Raw genomic sequence first — 21,030 nt, 5'->3', positions numbered from 1 at the left:
AGAACATAACTGTTTAAAAGCCCATACACAGCAATCACAAGTAATGCAAAGTAAGCTATTTATCACACAAATACATCTCAACTTATCATTCCCTCCAGGTAGTACTAACGTGTCTTCCATAAGAAGGCAGCACAAAGGATTAAGTAGAACTGTTTTGCAAGTCACATATGGAGAAATTACATGATGGTTTGAAGCTCTGCCTTCAGCCAAGTCCTACTTTTTAATGTACATACTAAAACAAAGACACAAAATAAAACTTAAGTGGAAGGAAATTCTGTAACAATAAGAAATTAATGGGGAACATGACAGTGTAATGATGGTCATTCTGTCAAACTATTTTAATGATAGAACTAATAAAAGTGAAATCAGCAATGCGCAAAAACGAACTGCAGTTTAAGTGCAAACATGTCTTAATTTACCTTTATTTAAAAAAAAATCACATACTTTTAAAATGTTAACCATGCAAAAGAGCAAACAAATGAGCTTTAACCATCTGTATTACAAAGTGACAGGGTGCTTCACTTTTGAAAGCAGCAATGCAGTTAGCATTCCACTTTTATTAAAACTAGCAGCACAGCATAATGCAAAAATGGTGTAAAAAAGGCAAGAAGGGCAGGGAAGGTGATCCATTAGATGCAACTTGCACAAGAGGCAGCAGTTAATCAGGTGTGCTTTATCCAGAAGTTCAGAAGCAAAAGGTGTACTTGTGTGTCATACACGAATACCTTCTACCTGTCTAATCATTTAAGCAGCATCTCAGACATCTGCAGAACTAGTTGCATATTAGCAATTTAGACCAGAGATTAAACACTAAGGTGTTAAAGTAATACGCTGGAAGAATCAACAATACACCAAGTGGCTGAATAATGCACATGGAGATTACTCTAGATGAATGATGACCACAGAGCAAAATGCCTGCACACATCTGAATACTCTTCTTGAGCAATAAAATTCAGAGCAGCATTTGACCAAAGCCAAATCTTGGTATACTAGGACAAGTATAAAACGTGAAAACTAGCTCTTGTACCTGCAAGCTTCCCACTACACAATGGAGGATGTATGGCATTCCAATGTTAACTGTTGTGATCACTTGACACACTGCCAAGTTACAAATGTAACCCCGATGACAAAGCACAAAGTCCCTAAAAATAACTTCCAACAACAAGTGACAACTACTCAAACACAGTATCATACTTTTTTACTGCAAGTATCAAAGTACAGAAGAGTTCAGTCAGAAATGCTCAAGAGTCAACGAGAATAAGGTGTGGTCAAAGGAAATGTACTTCTGAAACTAGCAATCTAGAAATCCCAAAGAGGTAGTGGAAATGGTAAATTAGAATATCAGTGTTGCCCTTATAAGAGGCACAATACTATCTGCCAGTTACTTGAGCTGGCAATAATTAAACAGTGAAATCTAAATCCTAGGAGTACACAAAACAGAAATGTTGACAGGATATGTAGAGGTAAATCAGTGAACCTGGCACTGTATTTAACTATTCTGTGACAGTTTTATGTACATCTTTAGTTATGAGCTCTCTCTTTTTCACCAATGCATACAGGTAACGTAAACAGCAACCTTACTAAATATATGCAAGACAAGGTTAAAAACTCATGAACCTGCAGCCACATTTTCAACTCTAGGGGAAGTAAAAAAAAAAGGACCCACTATACAAAGTGAAGCTCTGAAAAATGTTTTTATAGCAGAATACAAATCACATCTGTTAGCTTCTGTAGCATTTCTGCCCAAAGACAAGAATGGATTAGGAGGGTTCAGATGAACATTGTCATGTACGAGTCTTATTCCTAGGTAACCAAGTATCTCTATCAAGTTTGGCATGGTACCACAGACTGTAGTATACAGCACCACAATTGTAGGCTTTGTTAGGGCATGTCATCTCCTGGATTCACCTGTTTTATATGCATGCAATATAATCTTTCTTCAGACTGATGTTGATGTTTTCTGCAATATTAAGAGGCAGGGACTGAAGACTCAAACTGACCAGGGATACCGTTTAACTCACTACATATTCCAAAGCAGTAATTGCTGGTGGTGGTGGTAGGGGAGGGAAGAATTCTGTTCTCAGACAGTTCCTTTACACCTAGACATATACGGACAAACTGTAATATTCAAACCATAAAGATTCTAGCACCACATATTAAATAAAACTGAAAAGCACCTTTTTATAGGCAAAACATGGGGGACTGCAACTGTAAACATATGAATAAACATCTCCCTATTATGACAAATACAGACCCTCCCTTCTAAGAGGGAAACATTCACCTAAATACTGGAGCCAATGTTATCAATGAAACACAAGTAGACTCTTGCAGTGTCTCATGGAATACTTGGGCAACATCAGGAAAAGCAGCCCCAATGTGTGTAAGATCAGTTTTAGAGGTTTAACTTAGAGGCTGCTTATACAGTCTGAACAAGTTAGATGTCATTATGGTAACACTTGGCTGATGCAGAAACGCTCAAGTAATTTTTTTATATGTTTGCATGATTTAAAGCAGCATTTTCATTTCATGTGTGTAGTACCACTTATTGCTCACCCGAAAATATGAAACAGCCTCTAACACTGAAGACTTCAACACAAGTACAGAAACCGTTATGTCTTTCAGTGTACAGACATGGCGAAAGGTAATCGAAAGAGTTAACTAAACACTGTAATTAATGCAAAGGGGGGGGGGGACAAGATGCTATCATCCACATTTAAGTAAACCCTGGCAACAACACTCACTCATACACGAACTGTAATGATTACAGACCCTGAGTGACACATTTAAAGATACTAACAAAGAGAGCACCTGTTAGGGTATGCAAATTCCGATAAAGGGGAATTTGCATCTGTACAAACATATACAGTGGTGCTCAATACAAGGGAATTTGCATCTTTACAGTTTTACAAAGGCAGATTTACAGACCTAGTAAGCATGGGTCAAGTCACATGCATACAGATCCTGACAAAAGGGGACCACAAACACTTGGACTACCACATCAGAACACTCATGTCTGAATGGATCATGGCACTGGGAGCTCAAAACCTGAGGTAGGTTATATTGTATGGATTTACTGCCTTGTCCACTGCAACTCTGAAGGAATGGCCTGTCAAATACCTTTCCATGTGCTTCAGATGTATGCCTAAAACTTACTTCAACAATATTGTTTATCACAAGTTTTTTGCTAAATTTCTGCATATGCACTGGGTACAGGGACCAAACCGAAACTATTAAAAACAACCTACTTTGTTGTATAAGCATATTTTGGCCATCCTATAGTAAAAGACAGTGTACAAAAATGCAACACGTTGATGCCTTTACTAAAGAATTCTATTAGGACACAAATCAGAAACAGACTAAAATGTACTAAAAGCCTAGTCAAGGAGGAGTAACTTGAATATTAGCCCATACAGGAAAGGATTTTTTAAAAGCAAATATAAATACACCACCCAAGAGAGCAACAGATTTTTGTTAGTGTAGCAAGCTCTCAGAGGAAGGAAATCTAAACTACAGAGCAGAAATATACTGATCCAAGATTTCAATTTATATGTGAATTACAGCTAAAAGTCTATTAAAGTTGTCAGACTTGGAGTAAATTTTCAAGATGATTGCAAATTGAAATATCAGTCTTAATAATTGGCTTGCATATACCCCTATTTCAAGCAAATTTCTGCAACGTCTGTATCAGTGTCTGTATGGTTTTAGAGGATACAGCACCTAATTAATTGCACCAACAAAACTGGCCCTTACAAGAATGGTCCAAGGAATACAGCCTAGCTCTTGATTACCATTAGAAAGGGGAAGAACATAAGCTTAGAAATTGGATATGTAAACCATTCTGCATCAGATTGCCTTTGTAAAAAATATTTTCTTTTGCTCCTCCCATACTTCATGTTAAAAGTGTAAACCATAAACCACAACCACTGAGGAGAAATAACTATTGAAGATATAAATCCTCTTACTCTACTGTCCTAAATGTTTCCTTTCAAACAGCTGGACCCCTCCAAACCCAATGTTGCTGTTATCCTGCATTTCTTTCATCCATATCCCACCGCAACATGGGATAAGTGCATTTTTTAAACACACACCAGTTTTAGCATAAGTACAGTACAATGATGAAAGCAGAATGTAATGAAAAACCACTACTTTCACAACACAATCATTTATACTAGAAAAAGATTTTGCAAAGGCAAACAATCATTTAAAATCTATAGCTCCAGGCAATAATTAAACAGTGCATACAAAAATGATCTGTGCCTGAAAGCATGAGGTACTCATGTGGCCCACGATAGGTTCCCTACAAAAGGTAAAACACAATCGGAAATATTTTTTTCCGGAGCTTGGGCCACAAACTAGTCCTCACTTGGGGTAACAGACACCAATGTTAAAAATACAGTATTTATACAGTATAGGTCTGAGCTGAACAAGAGATCTGTTGATCCAAACGGTGCTCTATTACATTATATGTTACAGTAACAAAAGCAGGGGAAGGGATGTGGAGATGAAGGGTTTGTAGTGGAGGGGGACTACATGAAAGGAAACATTTGTAAACAGCTACTCTTCTAGCAGTCTCTTCAGTAAATGCATGCAAACAATTCCAAACAGCAGCAAGCATTTAAGAAAAATGTGCTCCATCTCATCAAGAATATTTCTGGAGGTAATACAACAGAAAAAGGCAAGAAACAAATGGAAGACTACTGGAGAGCCTGGGTTCATCACACATCAATTTCCTCTTGATCTGGTTTATGCTACTGCATATCTAACAAATGAAGGTTGAGTTGTTTAACTGGAAGCCTTGTGAATTAAGTTTCTGAAAATTGAATCAGAGAAACTTGAACACCACCGTTGCCTGAGAAGTAATTTTGGGCCTTCCCTTTAATTCTAACCCTCCTGCTTGAAATCAAAACCTCAGTGCCAAGACATGTGCTGAACAGCATACACAGTCTTTTCACCTAGTTTCTTTCTTCAACAAGAGAACTAGTAGGGCTGCTGTTCCCACTAGGTGTGCTTGTGGTGCTGGCAATGCTTGCTGTGCTGGTTGTACTTGCATTGCTGGCATCAATAGAGCCCTTTTTAGAGCGCCTGCGCCACTCTGGAACTGTGCCTGCAACCTCTGGCTGTTTAATGTTCTGCCGGTCTTTTTCAGCCTCCTCCTCTTCATCATAACGTTCTTCATCTTCCTCTGTCTCACTATGATGAGGGCTAGAGTGGCGTGAGATGGACGGTGAGGGAGGCACTGAAGCAGGACGTGGGTAACGGAACCCCTGAGCCTGTAAACACAAATAATAACTTTGAAATGCAGAGTAATTGCATTGCCGCATTCATCTTTATTGCAGATATTTTTTAATAATGTCCTTTATGCACAAGATATTCAAATACTTTGATATGGTCATCCTAGATTACAATATAATAACCTAAAGACAAAGCCATGTGTGTATAACCATCACTATCATGGTTGTTAGAATGAACAAAGACTTTTATGCACTCTAATTACAACCCTAAATGAGCAGAACTGTTGTAGTAAGAGAGGCGGGTAGGGGATCTGGAAACACATCTGCGACCTGCTGAGGTGTAAGTTTTTCAAAGCAACTCTGAAAACAATCACGTACATTTTACAGTATTCAATATTTTGATACTTGGTTATAGTTTACTATTAAACATAAAAAAAGTAGGAAGCCACCTTTTTTTTTTCACTATTATCTGAAAATTTAAATTTAAATGCAAACATCTCCCCACAAACAGTTATTTAAAAAATGACCAGACATCAGTCTTTCGGTAAAGCTCTCATCCATAATGACAAGCCGCAGCCACAATATCAGAGGTACAAACCAAACAATACAACTTTAGTGTGCATTTCGGAGCAAGTCACTTTCACAGACAGTGCTGTCGGGCAGAGTCTGAAAAGGGTCTGCATGGATCAGTGCTCTACTGTAAAACAAACACTGAATTTTTCAGATACAATCTACAATCATCATCATCATCACACTCCTATCATTGCACAGTGTCATATGACAAGGAAAGGTTTGAGTTAAAAAATCTAAAGACTATTTTAGAACTGCTGTAGCAATACATTGACAGGGTTGCAGATGACTCAAATTTATATGCAGTGGGAGGGGCTATAACTTGCTCAACTAGGCTACACTCTCATGACCAAACATTTCACCCCAACTACAGCTAAAATATCAATTACCTACACCATGCCATGGAGTACTGCTGCAATACCAAGGAATGAAATGTGTTGCTGAAGATATTCCAAACAATAAAATTCCACTGTGCTTTGCTTAGCTTTTATATAACTGATATGCCACTTTAGCCCGAACAGCCTGCTGACCAAAGCTGCAGACATCAAAACTGTAACTTAGGGGAAACATTTTGTCATCTTGAAGCCACTTCATATTCAAATAACTATAGGCAATTGACATTGTGGAAGGGCATCCACCCCTACATCTTCCTGTACTAGGTCAGGATTCTAGCAAACACTAAATGAATAAAAGTAGATGCAATATCTTGCAGATCTGCATTTTTGGTGCCTACAGTTTCCGTCAGTGGTTTAGACAAAACAGCTTCACAACTCATTGGGCTGCATACTACACACACGACATGGCACAATTTTGTACGTCCAGATCCTCTTCAATGAATGCAGCAAAAATCAAACCAAGCCATAAAAGCTATAATACAGCCAGCAGTATTTCACACTTTATGAGAAACAGAGGTGTATATTTATAGCAGCAGATCAAAGTTCACTGTACGTGTACATCTAAATCATATTTGGCTTAGCCATCTTCTGTTCTCCTGTGTTGTGGACCAATTCCCTGGGAGCAGCAACACAGGTTTCACTTCTTTCAAAGGTGGTGAAGATGCAGGAGGTGTTGACTCCCTTCAGCTATAACAACGGTCACTGCCCTTTAATTCTTTGAATTAAGACATTATGTAGGGAACAGTTCTAGTGGTAAGCAAGGATCAGTGCTAGTATCAATATTAGTACCACCACCATAAACTGAAGCACAAGTAATTTTGTAAAGTATTACAGCAGCTATGTACACTTCCCAAAAACAAAGATGTAGGAAGAGAATCTACTGTTACACAAACTCCTCCCCAAAGGTCTACTGAAATGGTAAGTCCATCTGTGTGGGAACTCAGTCAAGTCAGTTGCTATATCATCTAGAGCTGAGATTTGCCAAAGAAGTTTAATCCTGGACTGTTTGGTGAATGTGAACAATAATCCATGTTGCAGATTTCACAATACATTGTGGAAAAGATTTCCACAATATCCTGCTCCCCATTAAAATACTTAATTTTAACCTGCAAAACTTTATTGTAGTTGTTATAGCATACTGAAACAGACAAAGCAAGTCACTGATAAACCTGCTTTAGTAACAGGCAAGATTTCTTTTCCTTATTTTGTTAAAGGGTCACAACTGTCTGCTCTTCTGAAGACAATTTTCCTTGTCTCCAAGTTACATTTACAATCCCAGCATTTGCAACAGATACGCAACTTCTCTGGAAATTGCAATAAAAGAAAAAGAAATGGAATGGATTTGTTCAAAAAGACTGCTGAAACTACCTTGGGCATAAAAGGAAGGGGATACTTTTTTTGTTATGAAAAACTGTGCAATGTGCTTGCTTGCATAAGAGCTTGCACTTTGAAATCTTTTGCCATAAGGTTACTGCAACAAGAATGCTTTTCAACATATGAACCAATGTGTCAAAAGTTTTAAATGAAGGCATCACCTTTTCAATGTTCAACTCCCGATGCAAGAGGAAATAAGAAGTTATGTACTTACCATAACGTTCCATATTTGTAGTCCATCTCACCTACATTCTTGCTGGATGGGTTTGGAGCCGATACTAAAGCTCGAGAGCTTTTACTGGCTCGTGGCTATCCCCTATCCCATGGTGCACCACAGCAATTCCCCAGATCTTGTTTACAAGAAAGTAACTGAATACATAATAGTGATCATACTATCAATAACTATTTACAAATAACAAAAGCATTTTGTTTTACTATCCATGCCATGTGGACAGACAACTATAACAAGGTCAAACAGCAAAATGGATAGTCCACCAGTTCCTCCAAGATACAGGAAGGGAGGAGGAGGGTGGGACGCAAGAATGTAGGTGAGATGGACTACAAACATGGAATGTTAAGTACATAACTTCTTAATGTTATGTAGTCCTATCTCACTGCAATTCTTGCTGGATGGGACAGCGTCCCCAGCACCTTTATCCTGGATGGCTCAAGCAAAGAGACTCTTTAGCACAGTGGACCCAAAGGATGACCTGTCCCGGGAGGCCAAATCTAATTTATGAGTGACAAAGGTATGAGGTCTTGCCCATGTAGGTGCTGCACAAATGGTATCAATTGGAAGTTTGGATTTGAAGGCTTATGAGGCTGATACTGCTCTAGTTGAATGGACTCTTACCTTAAGCAGGCAATTGTTTCCCAACACTTTTGTAAGAAAATGAAATGCAGTCTGAAAGCCATTTGGACAGTTACCTTGGAAATGGGCAAGCCTTTGTTTTTCTCTGAGAAGGAAACAATTGATCTGATTTCCTGAAATCTTTAGTCCTGTGCAAGTAAAATTGGAGAATTCTATGGCCATCTAGTTGATGCAGTCTGTATTCTGATTTATTACTGTAATTGGGGAAGAATACTGGTAAATTCAATAGTTGTGTTTAGATTATGTTCTGAGCATACCTTAGGGAGGAAAGAAGGATTAGTTTTAGGGAAAAACTGTCCTTATGGAATATAATATATGGAGGTCGAATAGTCAGAGCTTGCAATTCTAAAACCCTCCTAGCAGATGTTATGGCTAAGAATAATGTCTTCCAAGACAACAATTTTAAGTTGGATGAAGAAGACGGTTCAAATGGTGGAGACATCAATGAGGTCAGAACTAAGTTCAAATCCCATGGCTCCGGAGGTTGCCTGATTGGAGATCTGAGAAGGACTCCTCCTTTCAAAAAGGTTTTACATAAAGAGTGGGACAGAATAGATTTTCCCATGTTCCCAAAATGATAATTTAAGATGGCAGTCAACTGAACTCTAATGGTAGCAGCTGCAGCTCCTTGAAAAATAGATGTAAGGAAGGACAGGATAGACACTATGGGGGCCGAGTAGGGATCTATGCCTTGTTTAGCTGCCCAAATGGAAAACCTTTTTCCATTTGCTGGAGTATAATTTCCTGGTGCAAGGTTTGTGAGAAGAAATGAGGATGTGTTTAACAGTAGGAGAAAGGGATATACACCTGGCTATTCTTGGAACTGGATCAGCCATGCTGTCAATTTCAGGGTTTGGATGGTAGGATGGAACTGTCCTGATTGGTGAATCAGAAGGTCTGGAGATGGTTCCAGAGTCCATGGTTCCTCCAAGAGATATGGCCACAAGAAGGGGAACCAGACTTGGCGAGGCCAGTAAGGAGCAATGAGGGTCAGGGTACTCTTCAATAGTTTTGCTTTCTGAATCACTTTGGGTACGAGAGGAAAAGGGTGGAAATACATAAAGAAGTCTTGGAGGCCAATTGTGGACCAGAGCGCTGCTGGGTGACATCCCCAGATGGGGAATGAGGGCAAAGTAGTTGCTGCATTTGGCGTTTATGTATGTGGCGAATAGATCACAGCAAGGGTGGCCCATTTCCATACTCTGTGCCTCTCGACAAAGTGGGTAAGACTTGGTTCCCCCTTGCTCGTTTATGTAGCACACTACAGACATGTTGCCTGACTGAATTGCAATTGCCCTGGTAGGAAGAGAACTGTGAAGTGCTTGCAATGCATATAGCACTGCTCTCATGTCCAGAACATTTATGTGCAAATGGTTCTCGTGATCCTGCCAGATTACCTTGGACCGTCTATCCCGGATAATGCCCCACCCCCCTATCTGGGAAGTGCCATGGTCAAGACTACATTTTGTTGAGGGAGAAAAGGGGACGACCTAGATAAAGCTGATCTGTATGCAACCACCATGTTAGATCCTTCTTGCAGGAGTTTGTAATGAGTATTTGGTGGCACAAGGGTAGCTCCTGCATTGACCAATGGGCAAATAGCAGCCACTGAAGCACTCATGTGTAGACAGGCTAGGGGAACTAAAAGAATGATGGATGCCATAGTCCCTAGAACTTGAACTATCCTGGCCTGTACGTTGTCTTTGGTCAGCAAGAATCTGACTTGGTGTCAGTTTTGCTGTCTTGGTGGTTGAGTCTATGTCTGAGCCTAGGAAGACAATATGCTGCGATGGAGATAAGGCAGATTTTTTAGATTTACTGTAATTCCTAATCTGGCACACAAGGATAGTCTCTCGTCCCTGGCTCGGATTAGTTGGTACTTGGTGGTAGCAGTGAGGAGCCAGTCGTCTAAGTATGGAAACACCCAGAATTCCTGACGTCTCAGGTGAGCCGTGATCACTGCCATACATTTGAACACTCTGGGAGCTCTAGTGAGGCCAAAGGGCAGTGTTCGAAATTGAAAGTGACTGGCTCCCAGCCGAAAGCGTAGATGTCTTCTGGAGCGCCTGTCCATTTTGATATGGTAGTACGCGTCCTGAAGATCTATGGAGCACATCCAATTGTCTGTTTTGATGAACGGAAAAATTGACTGCAGAGTGATCATATGGAACTTTGACTTTTTTACAGACTTGTTTAGCTTGCTGAGATCTAGGATTGATCTCCAGTCCCCTGTCTTTTTTGGAACTAAAAAGAATTGTAAGTTCCGGATCCTATTTGCTCTGTGGGGACTTCTTGGACGACTCTTTTTGAAGCAATGAGATGACCTCTAATGTTGCACGGTCTACTTGATTAGGTGGTACATCTGGTAAAGACCGATTTGTAGGGAGATCAGAAACAAAAGGAATGAGGTAACCTCTGGAAACTATATTTAGTACCCATCAATCTTGGAAAATTTGTAGCCAGGCGTTTGGGTACAGTGAGAGACAACCCCCGACTGCCTCCGGAGATGGACAGTCGGGCAACCCCTCAGGGGCGATGAAAGTGTCTATCAGAGAAAGCATCTCTATCACCCTGGTGTTGTGGACCTCCTCTGCCACGAGCGTGGTGCCTTCCATTATAACCTCCCCCTCTGCCTCTAGGGGAGGGTTGACCCTGTGCTTGAGGGAAACCGTTTTAGGATTTACGGAACCACATTTTCCCTCCTGTTTGACACTTGGGATTAGAGTCTGGAAGGAAGGGAAAAATGGACTCCGACAGCAGATAAGGTTTTCTCTTCTTGCTCGCACCTGGTCAAAACCTTTTACCTGACGTCCAAAAAGAGATGAACCATCAAAGGGGACGTTGGTAAAGGAAGACTTGAAGAATTCCGTAAAATTGCATATACTCATCCAGGAATGTCTCCTAAGAGAGATCCCTGCTGCGGTTGCCTTGCTCGCTCCATCAGCCGTGCAAGAAATCAACCTCATGGAGGAGTTAGCAATACAGGTAAGGGTGGAGAGCTGTAAAACTACCTTGTCAGCGGATCCCGAAGCTACTGAACCCTGAAGGGCATCTCCCAACTCCTTTAGGAGATCCCTTTGAAGACTAGTAAAATGGGACAGGTAATTCAGTGATTGTAAGGTAAAGGCCGCGGGAAAAAAAAACGCTTTCCATACCTATCCATCTTCCTGGACTTTATTAGGAGGATGGATATTTGATGATGTCTCAGATAACTCCTCCTTTGTGGCTGCTGCTACCACCATAGCATCCACAGGTACTCCCCTTGGTTAGAAAAGTTTTGTCTTCTGGAGCAGTAATAAATTTATTAGATTTCCTTGGGACAGGCTCCACTGTGTGCGGAGAGATCCAAGCTTTCCTAGGTATGACCCAGCAGTTGGTCATATGGCAGTGTCACCCAGGAGGTGGAAGGTCAGAAACCAAAAGCCTCAAGGTACACAGATTCGTCCTCAGTAGGGTTAGAGGTCGTCCAATTACCCCTCCAAGGACTTCTAGGATGTCCGCAAAAGAGACATCCTCAGAGGGGGATCTTGGGGACCCTTTTGACTCATCCAAATCAGTGTCAGAAGTGACGGACTCGGGTGAGTCAATATGCTTCCTCATGCAGACTCTCTTCCTAGGTACCTCTCCAGTGGGGAAAGCTGGGGAGGTTTTGAAAGAGGGGACACCTCCTATGGGGGCTCCTTGGGGCTCTGGTTCCCTACTCTTAGGGGCAGCCAAGGGAGAAGAGGCTGCGACCTGCTGCTGGAGGGACATTGGGTCCAATGGCAGGGCTCCAAGTAGTTGACAAAGCTCTATCGCCTCGAAAGCCTTACCACCCCGCTTCGAAGAAGACCTCTGCTCAGAGGAAATGGATGGTTGACTCCGAAGCGGAGGAGCAGGCTCCAAAGTTGACGTGGGAGCCGAGCTCACCCGAGCCAAAGCACCAAGAGGGAGGGTCAGATCCGAAGAAAACCCTGGGTGACTATCCCTTTCTGGAGTCTACCGGAGTGTCTGCTCCCAGACCCCTCTGCTCCAGACTGAGCCAATGAAGTTAGAGTTACCGGTTCCGAGGAGGCAGGAAGAGTTCTTGGAACAGAGGGTTCCAGCACTAAATGGCCTGAGGAACAGCAGACTGAGGATGGGATGGATCCAAAGCCTTTGGGTCCAGAGGAGCTAAAAATTTTGCCAGCGTTGGGTCACAGAGCAGCCTCTTCAGCACCTGCTCTACATCCTCATCAGACAGTGTCCTGGAGGAATGGGTGGAGACAGATGGAGATCTCCTCCTTTCCAAAATAGGAAATCTTAAAGTTGGTGAAACTGGTTCCAGGATCGGTGAATGTCTCGATAGAGATGATTGTCTCGGAGCCAATGAAACAGATGGCACCAAGACCAAAGAAGTAGAATTGGAGCCAGAACTCTTCGGTTCCGTCGCCTTTGATTTTTTTTGTTGGCTCCAAAACAGGAACCGATGGAGATTTCCTTTTATGACTCTTAGAAACCGTCTGACCTTGTTCCAGTTGTTCTTGGAAGGAACTTGTCATAAGACACCTATCGATAAATTTTCTTGTGTGTTCATTAAGAACCCTGGTGCTGAACACATGACAGAAGGTAAAGGATTCTTGCAAATGAGCCTCTCCAAGACAGTACACACAACTGGTGTGACTATCAGTCAACGACATTTTCTGAGAACATTTATCACATTTTTTTAAAGCCAGAAGGGAGATGTTCTTTGTGTTCTCTGTCCTTATCCTTTGACATTTTGCTTTTGAGAAGAAAGAAAAATACAATAACAATAGTACAACTATAAGTAGATTTTTTTATATATATATAGAAGGAGATAAAACTAGCACACAGAGAAGAAAGGTCCTCTAATTTAAATGGGCAACTATGGCCCTCTAACTAAAACGGGCTGTACAATCCTTAAAGAAAGGGACAGGGGAAGCAAACTAGACAATCACTCTAGATAATAAGGGAAAAACTATAAATGAGAAAATGAAGAAATATAGTCAAAAAATGTAATATTTCACTTGGCCAATGAGCCAGTAAGAAGACAACCTCGAAGCTTTCATGGCAAATGAGATCTGGGGAATTGCTGTGGTGCACCATGGGATAGGGGATAGCCTCGAGCCAGTAAAAGCTCTCGAGCTTTAGTATCAGCAGAGTCGGAGCCGAGGTTTGGCTTCAAACCCATCCATCAAGAATTACAGAGAGATGGGACTACATAACATTACATATTTAGTGTCAATGGCGCAAAAGGTAGTGCAGTCAGCTTTGGTGCATAAAGCTGTGGGTTTTATTCCCACACCAGGTGGATGGATTGCTGACACTACAGTGTATAAGGGGGATGCTGCATTTCTGAATGTGGATGAGACAATAAACTGAGGTTCCAACTGCTAGAGCTGATGATAGCTCAGATAGATGTAAAAGATCCCATGGCACCTGCTGAAAAGAGTAGGGGAAGTATGACAAGGTCCTTGCCAAATTTCTCCAAGTAATGTAAATACCACCTTGGATCTCCCCTGAAGATGCCACTAGCCTAATGGAGTAAAAACTAAAGGATTCCAACCAGCCACTCGCAAAGGTCTATTGACACGCAAAAATCTATTTTATAGATTTATAGATTTTTGCATGTCAATAGTTCTTTTCCAGTGGCTGGTTGGAATCCTTTTGTTTTTACTAAGTTTGTTTTTGGAGTCTTTAATAGTTCACTAGCCTAATGGGGCCAACATGGTCAACAAAAGACTCAATATTTCTGGAGGCCTTGGGAAAAGAGGACTTGTTAAGATGGCATTAGCAGATGGATTTTGTTACTTCTGAAAAGGAGAGCATGCATGCAGAAATATACAGGAATATGCTATACGTTATATTATACGTTATATGCTATGTTATAAATGTTACATGTTAAGTTACAGATGGTTTAAATAATTTAAAATTTCTGGAAATTTACAATTGGTGGGAGTTAATCTGTGTGTGTGTGTGTGTGTGTGTGTGTGTGTGTGTGTGTGCGTGTGCGTGCGTGTGTGTGTGTGTGTGTGTGTGTGTGTGTGTGTGTGTGGGTTAGGTGAGATCTTTATGCAAGGATTTATGTCTTCCTTTAGGAGGACTAGAACCTCCCTACAAAGAAATGAAGCAATGACTTTTTATTCAATCTGAAGATTCAGACTCTGCACTGTGGTTTGATTCAGTAAGAAAATGTACAAAGTTAACAGCCAAAGATGACTGGCAAATTCTGTCAGAATGCCGCCTTGGCCAGAAAGGGGCTCATATTACATGACTAGCCTTATCCTGCTTTGCTTTGTGTAGTACTTCATGAAGCAAATGGAATGGAGGAAAAACTCTAGGCAAACTGAAACTCTGACCACAGGCATGAGAAAACATCTGTTCACCAAAAAGTCTGGAGAAGAAAAATGGAGCAAGAAGTCTGGAGCTATCTGTTCTGATGCAAAGTAAACAGACACTTCTGGCATGCCTTACATCTAATCAATGCCCTGGAAAGTCTCAGGATTTATTTTCCATTTCTGAGCTACAGATATCCATCTGCTGAGTCAATATACAGGTTTGGTGCTTCAGTTCTGTTAGAAGCATTGCGGAAACATGAAGACTACTGGATGGACCAATAGCAGACTGGAAGCAACTCGACACAGAGAGAAGTATTTGGTTTCCACCTTTTTCCTCACCCCCACCTTTTTAAACATCTTTATTAAAATCACATTTTACATTATAATAGGAGTATACATACATTAATTGAAAACAAACCATTGTGATATTTATTACTTTTATGCAGTGCACATTATCACTTACAAAGCCATTTCACAAATTCTCAATTTCTGCCTCCCTTTAAACCTCACTTCTCTTGAACATTAGTCTGCATATATTGTTCCCACAAATTCCATCTTTCCTACATAATTTGCTCCTCCTCTTTTCTAACTATCCCAAATATGTGCTTTTATCTCATTTACAATATAAATTACTACAATTATAGATATGTTAGATTTATTTCAATTTTCTAGTAATTGCTTTTTTTTGGCAGCAAATACTATTAAATGCAGTAAGGCCTTATGTCTAGGTAATTCAGATTCTGTGTACCAGCTTAAAATAATCATGTCCTTAGTTACAATATACTCCATCCAATATTTCTGACATAATACTCTGTAGGGAATTTTTAAAATCTATAAATTCATTACACTCCCAAAAATGTGTTCCCAATACCTCTCCTCTCTCCCCCTCTTTCCCATCACACCTTCAGCATTTACCATCTTACCCAAGGAAAATTTGAAGTCTGCTTGGGGTATAAAAATACCCATGCAAACATTTTCAAGCAAAAATCCGAAACCTTCTGGCCTTCATAACATACTTGGGACCCATATACATGTCCCTTCCATTCTTCTTTTGTACATGTCTGACAAAGTATTCTTTAATGTATTTTTAAAATCTGCCAGCTCATTACATTCCCAAACAAACATGCTCCTAGTAGCTTCTTTCCCATTACACATCCAATGTTTGATATTTACCAGAGAAAACAATCTCTGAAGTTTCCTTTGGGTATAAAAATATCTATCCAAAGGCTTCCATGAAAAAATACAAAAAATTAGTGATTTTGTTGTATACTTGGGATCCATAGAGATGCCTTCCCACTGCTCCTTTGTGAACTGCCTTTCCATTCTCTTTTCCCAATACTTTCTACCTTCCTCTCACCAATTATAATTACACGTTTTATGCTCCCTACTAATTATTCCTTTAACAAATTCTTTTCTAGACACAAATTAAAAACTCTAACAGAGCTTGTATTTCACTTAGTAACCCTCGATCTTTTCTCTTTGCCTATACTCTGACATCAGCCCCTGGTAAAAAGGCAGTCTAACTGGCAGTCCAAACTATTGTTTGGCCTCACCTTTACCACACCTCTCTAGTTAATTGCTTCCACTACCTTGGTTCCTTGGCCAATTAATAATAAATTCCACCTCCCTTGCCTATTTTCTACACCCCTACTTCCAAGTCAGCCTTATTTGCAAAATGTTCTTTCTCCGTTTCTATGTTGACCTGGTTCTTAGAATATTTTCTACTTGATTAATATAATATTCTGCAGGTTGCTGCAGCTCTTCTTGAGGGCCTTCATCCAAAATCATATTCTCTCCTTTTCAATCTTCCTCCCTTTTCATCAGCATCACTTCCCACTTTGATTTAGAACCTTAACTGAATAGCTCTAAAGTTTATCTTCAAATCAGGCAACCCTAATCCACCTCATTTTATGGGGAGGAACAACCTGTCCTTCTTAATTTTTACCCTCTTTCACCCACCAAATAAATTCCTTCAGCACTATTAACATCCACAACTTTTCTGGTTGACATAAATATGCTTGACCTATACATGTAAAACTAAAGGGACTAAAAGCATTTTCACTATTTGTATCTTACTACCCACAATCAAGAGCTTCCAGTTCCTCATTTTTTGTGCCATCTTTTGTTTAGTCTCCTCCAACATATCCCTTAGCTGTCATAACAGAATCCTTTTTTATTCATGCACCTAAATACTTTACCTTATGTCCCCATAAATATATGTACTGCTAAACCAATTCATGTGTGGGTACACAGTTAGTCTATAGTGTTTGTTTTATCTTCAATCATTTTTATATCCTGCAAAGACAGAAAACGGTCTCAAAATGCTCCACAGTATCAAAATGTCCTTTTTGGATTTTAAGTATAAAATAATATCTGCAAATAAAGTTAACTTTTCTAAATTACCATACCATTTACATCCATGAATTTAACAGTCTCTCCTTTTCCAGTGTTGTTTTAAATATAAGGCAAATAAAGGGTAAGAGTGATTATCCCTGTCTTGCTTCTCTGTTTGAATACAGTCTAGTAGGAACCCCCACCACACCTAAATTCTTGGTGCAGACTCTTCATATATCCTCCAATTCAACCTATTATTCTGTCAGGGAAGGCAAAATTATCCTGCTTGTAAAATCCCAGCTAACTTTACTGGATCCCTTCTATGAATCACTATTAATATTCCCCTTTTCATTTGTTTCATGAAATTCTACTGAATGTCCACCTTGAAATCCTTTTGTTGTCAAAATTCACATGCTCGTTCCTATACTCTCCAAATGGATTTCCTGCAACGTTGCTATTTGCATTCGACACTTAATATAATTCAAAACTCTCCGCTTTTTATCTACACCTGTAAGGCCATTTACATCTCATGTTAATATGAACAGAGTAGCCATTATGCTCAAAAGCTATTACTCCCACCAATTATACATGACTGTTCTTTTGAATGCACATTTCCAACTTTTAGCTTACATGCACATACTAATGTCTGGCAGGCTGCTCTCTTAAGCAGCTGCTTTTTCTCACTTCTATCTGAACCTATATCATATTTTAAGACTTTTTGCTTCATTGAAAACATGCAAACAAAGAACCCCCCATCCTCAACTTATGGCAAATATGCAAAAGAATGCATATTATACTAAAAAAAAAAAGAAAGAAAATAGTTTACCTCTCCAGATAGGTGCACAATTAGTTCAAATTAGGAGGATGGTTGGACTATTAGGGTGAAGGTGCTAATGTGCTAGTTGCCTCATTAAGGAGTTGTGGCTTAACTTGAATTTGGCAACTTCTCTATGCCCCCCCCCCCCAATTAAAATATACAAGAAAAAGTACAGTTTTGTACCTACCATAAATGTAGATGTTCGAGGATTCCCTTGCTGCGCTCCCTGACAAATTGTATAGTCAAGTGTAAAATCTTTTCCCTTTTTTTGGAGGATTCAAAAAAAAGGGGCAAATGAATAGTTTGGTTTAAAACTACTAACACAGAAACCACCTTAGGGGCATAAGGGAATGAGGTTAGTGCGTGTGATACCCGTCCCCTTGGAAAAAAAGGCTCTACTGCCCTGCCATAAGGGCCTGAACACCTCACTTGCAGAATAGCAGTACAGCAAAGCAAAAATGACAGACAAATATTTAAATCAGACCAATTAGGCAGGGCTCAAAGGTAGAAGAGTAAGTTTTCCAACACAAAATTGAGAGCAGGAGTAGGTATTTTTGCCCTAAGAAAACTGCTTGAACAAAAATGCGAAAACAACAAGGGGTGGGTCATCATAGTGAGCTGAAATTATTGCTGCAGCATGAATCTTTGAAAGAGAGAGGAAGGCCTTTGGTCCAATAGTTTCAGTAAGATATTGAAGAGCCACCTCAAATTAGGCTCTAATCTCTCTCCATCTTTGTACTCCTCAAAATAAAAAAATCTCTTCTTTTCTTTCTACTTCTAGCCTAGTACCTAAGAGCCCCAAGCTACGCTCACATATTTTAAAACTTGTTGAAACTGGACCTACCGTACTTCAACACAAGGAAGAGAAGCTGTGAGGATGAAAGTTGAAATGAGACATGAAGTCAGATGCCGTGACCAGGGAGGATAACCAGATGAATCAGAGGTAAAGGAACAAGAGGGAGGCTTCTTGGAGCTCCTCCTTAGAAGTGGCCACCAGTGTTGCGGCCAATCTCTCTGGAGCCAAATCTTATCCTTGGCCTGTCCTTCTGACTGACCTTGGGTATACCTTTGAAGAGGTAGGTTTAAAGGTTTAGACACATAAGGTTTTCCAACATCCAATGAGCATCCACACACTGAACAGCAGTGCAAGAGAGCCCTTTGTACCAATAGCAGCAGCAGGTGGTTTAGTGGAAGCGAACAGATCTATGTCTGGAGTGGTCGTCCCACTGACAATTTCTGAAATCCCATGAAGTCAGTTTCCTTTCATTGAGGATCTGGATCCCTCTGTAATACATCTGCTAGGGAGTTCTGTGCTCCTGTGCTCCTGGCAGAAACCTTACCTTTTGCTGAAGAAAAGCATGATCATTGCTTGCCATATTGCTTGATAACAATGTTCCCTGAATGTGTTCTACTTTGCTGTTGATGTACCACATGATGTATGTTTATTGTGTCTGTGTTACTATAACTGGGATAACGAAAGTAATGACAACAGTATGCAACTGGTACAAACTAGGACTGCTATGTTCTTATGTCAGATGCTGTAGTCTTGTCTGCCACTTGCAGGCCACTTGAGGAGCAACTTACTGTGGAGCTTTCCTGGCAGATGCATAAACATTTTGTTAGCTTTTCTGGAATGCAAAGGTGGAGGAAAATACTTAAAAAAAAAAAAATAGAAACGTAAGCAAGAAATAGGGCAATAGAATAAAATGATGACTGGAAAACCATAAAATCTTGTTTAATGAATAAACAAAGGTAAGGGCTTTCACAAATGGCTTCTTTATACCTACAATTGCAACTGCTAACCTCAATTTATACAAAAATCACAACTGACAAAGTAATTAGCAAAATAACTACTAAGCTCCTATCCTTAAAGTGCTAGATCAACCAAAGCAGATGCATCAAAGCCCCCATACAAAGCATATAAAAATACAGTATATATAAAAACATGCATTAAAAAACAAAAATACATATGTTATATCTCATTAACATGTATACTAAAATATATACAGAATATATTAAAAAAACTATAAAACTACCAAATAATTCAAGCTTTCAAGGCACGTCCTTTCAAGAAACTTCATTCAGCCCCTTGCCTTGATCTGCTCTGTCGAATGATCCATCTAACCTCCCTGGTCTCTGTATGATTATGAATGCCCCCTTCATGTGGACCTGGCTGTACAATGTCTATTACTTGAAACCTAAATGTGTGTCCTGCATCCTCAGCTCTAACATGTTTAGACAGCGCATTTCTAAAAGAAAATACTGGCAAGTCAATTAGCAGTCACAAAAAAAAACAGTTGGTGCAGATACTGACAACCACCACATTCAAGAAATCTCCTCACTATTTGAACCTGATGAGCTGGTGGAACTGGAATAAAAGAAAAAGAAAAACATCTTATAAGTGAATTTTTTTTTCAGAAACAAAACCTTCTCTTAGATTTTCTCATCCCTGCAAATAAATGTGAAGGGGAATACAAATCCTGCTTCAGCCATATAGTGTAATGAAAATAGTGCAGACCAACACTTACCAGGTAACACTCTAAATTCAAAATACTTTCTTAATCCTTCGGATCATGATATTTTTAAGATTCCCTGTTTAGTGGATGCTACTACAATTAATTTATTGACTTATCAGCTCAGTTTCTTCCATAATACCTTCTGTTCCTAAAGCAGTTCCTGGCTCTTTTAAGGAAGATACGTTAAATAGCGAGCAGATTCCTTCTTGGGCAACTCCAATAACCTAACACAACCTGGAAAAAAACAGCTAGAGATCCAAGAAATACCAACGAAAACACTAGTTGCAAAACAGATCCAAACATAGGCACTGCTGGTGAAGGTAGATACCGAAAACGTATTTACACTTATGTAATGCACAATATAGCTTTTCATCTGCGTGCAACATACTTAATCAAAATCTAAAGTACACACATCAAATGCTGCTTTTAAATGATTCTCCCCAACATAAAATACCTTTAATCAGGTCTTAAAGGTATAACACCCAAATAAAACTTTTCAAAGGTATTGTATATATTAAAAATTAACAACATTAAATATAAACATATAAAATTCAGCTTAGTTTAAATAACCAACCTATGTTTATTTTAAAATACAACATAAAATA

General features: G+C 39.7%; 1 protein-coding gene across 1 annotated transcript in view; it reads right to left on the bottom strand.

Annotated features, from left to right (window-relative positions):
- Nucleotides 1-314: 314 nt before the first annotated feature.
- Nucleotides 315-21,030, bottom strand: part of LOC122788772 (glycogen [starch] synthase, muscle-like) — an 879,353-nt gene continuing 858,637 nt past the window's right edge. The window contains exon 9 of the mRNA XM_044055667.1: nucleotides 315-5,270. Coding sequence (XP_043911602.1) covers nucleotides 4,953-5,270 — 318 coding nt within the window. The 3' untranslated portion in view covers nucleotides 315-4,952. The remainder of the gene's footprint in view (nucleotides 5,271-21,030) is intronic.

Source organism: Protopterus annectens, chromosome 14.part0 (assembly GCF_019279795.1).
Source record: "Protopterus annectens isolate FY-2018-M chromosome 14.part0, PAN1.0, whole genome shotgun sequence".
Taxonomy (NCBI): domain Eukaryota; kingdom Metazoa; phylum Chordata; order Ceratodontiformes; family Protopteridae; genus Protopterus; species Protopterus annectens.
Note: the sequence above shows the minus strand (reverse complement) of the source record. Positions and strands in the feature narration are given on the sequence as shown.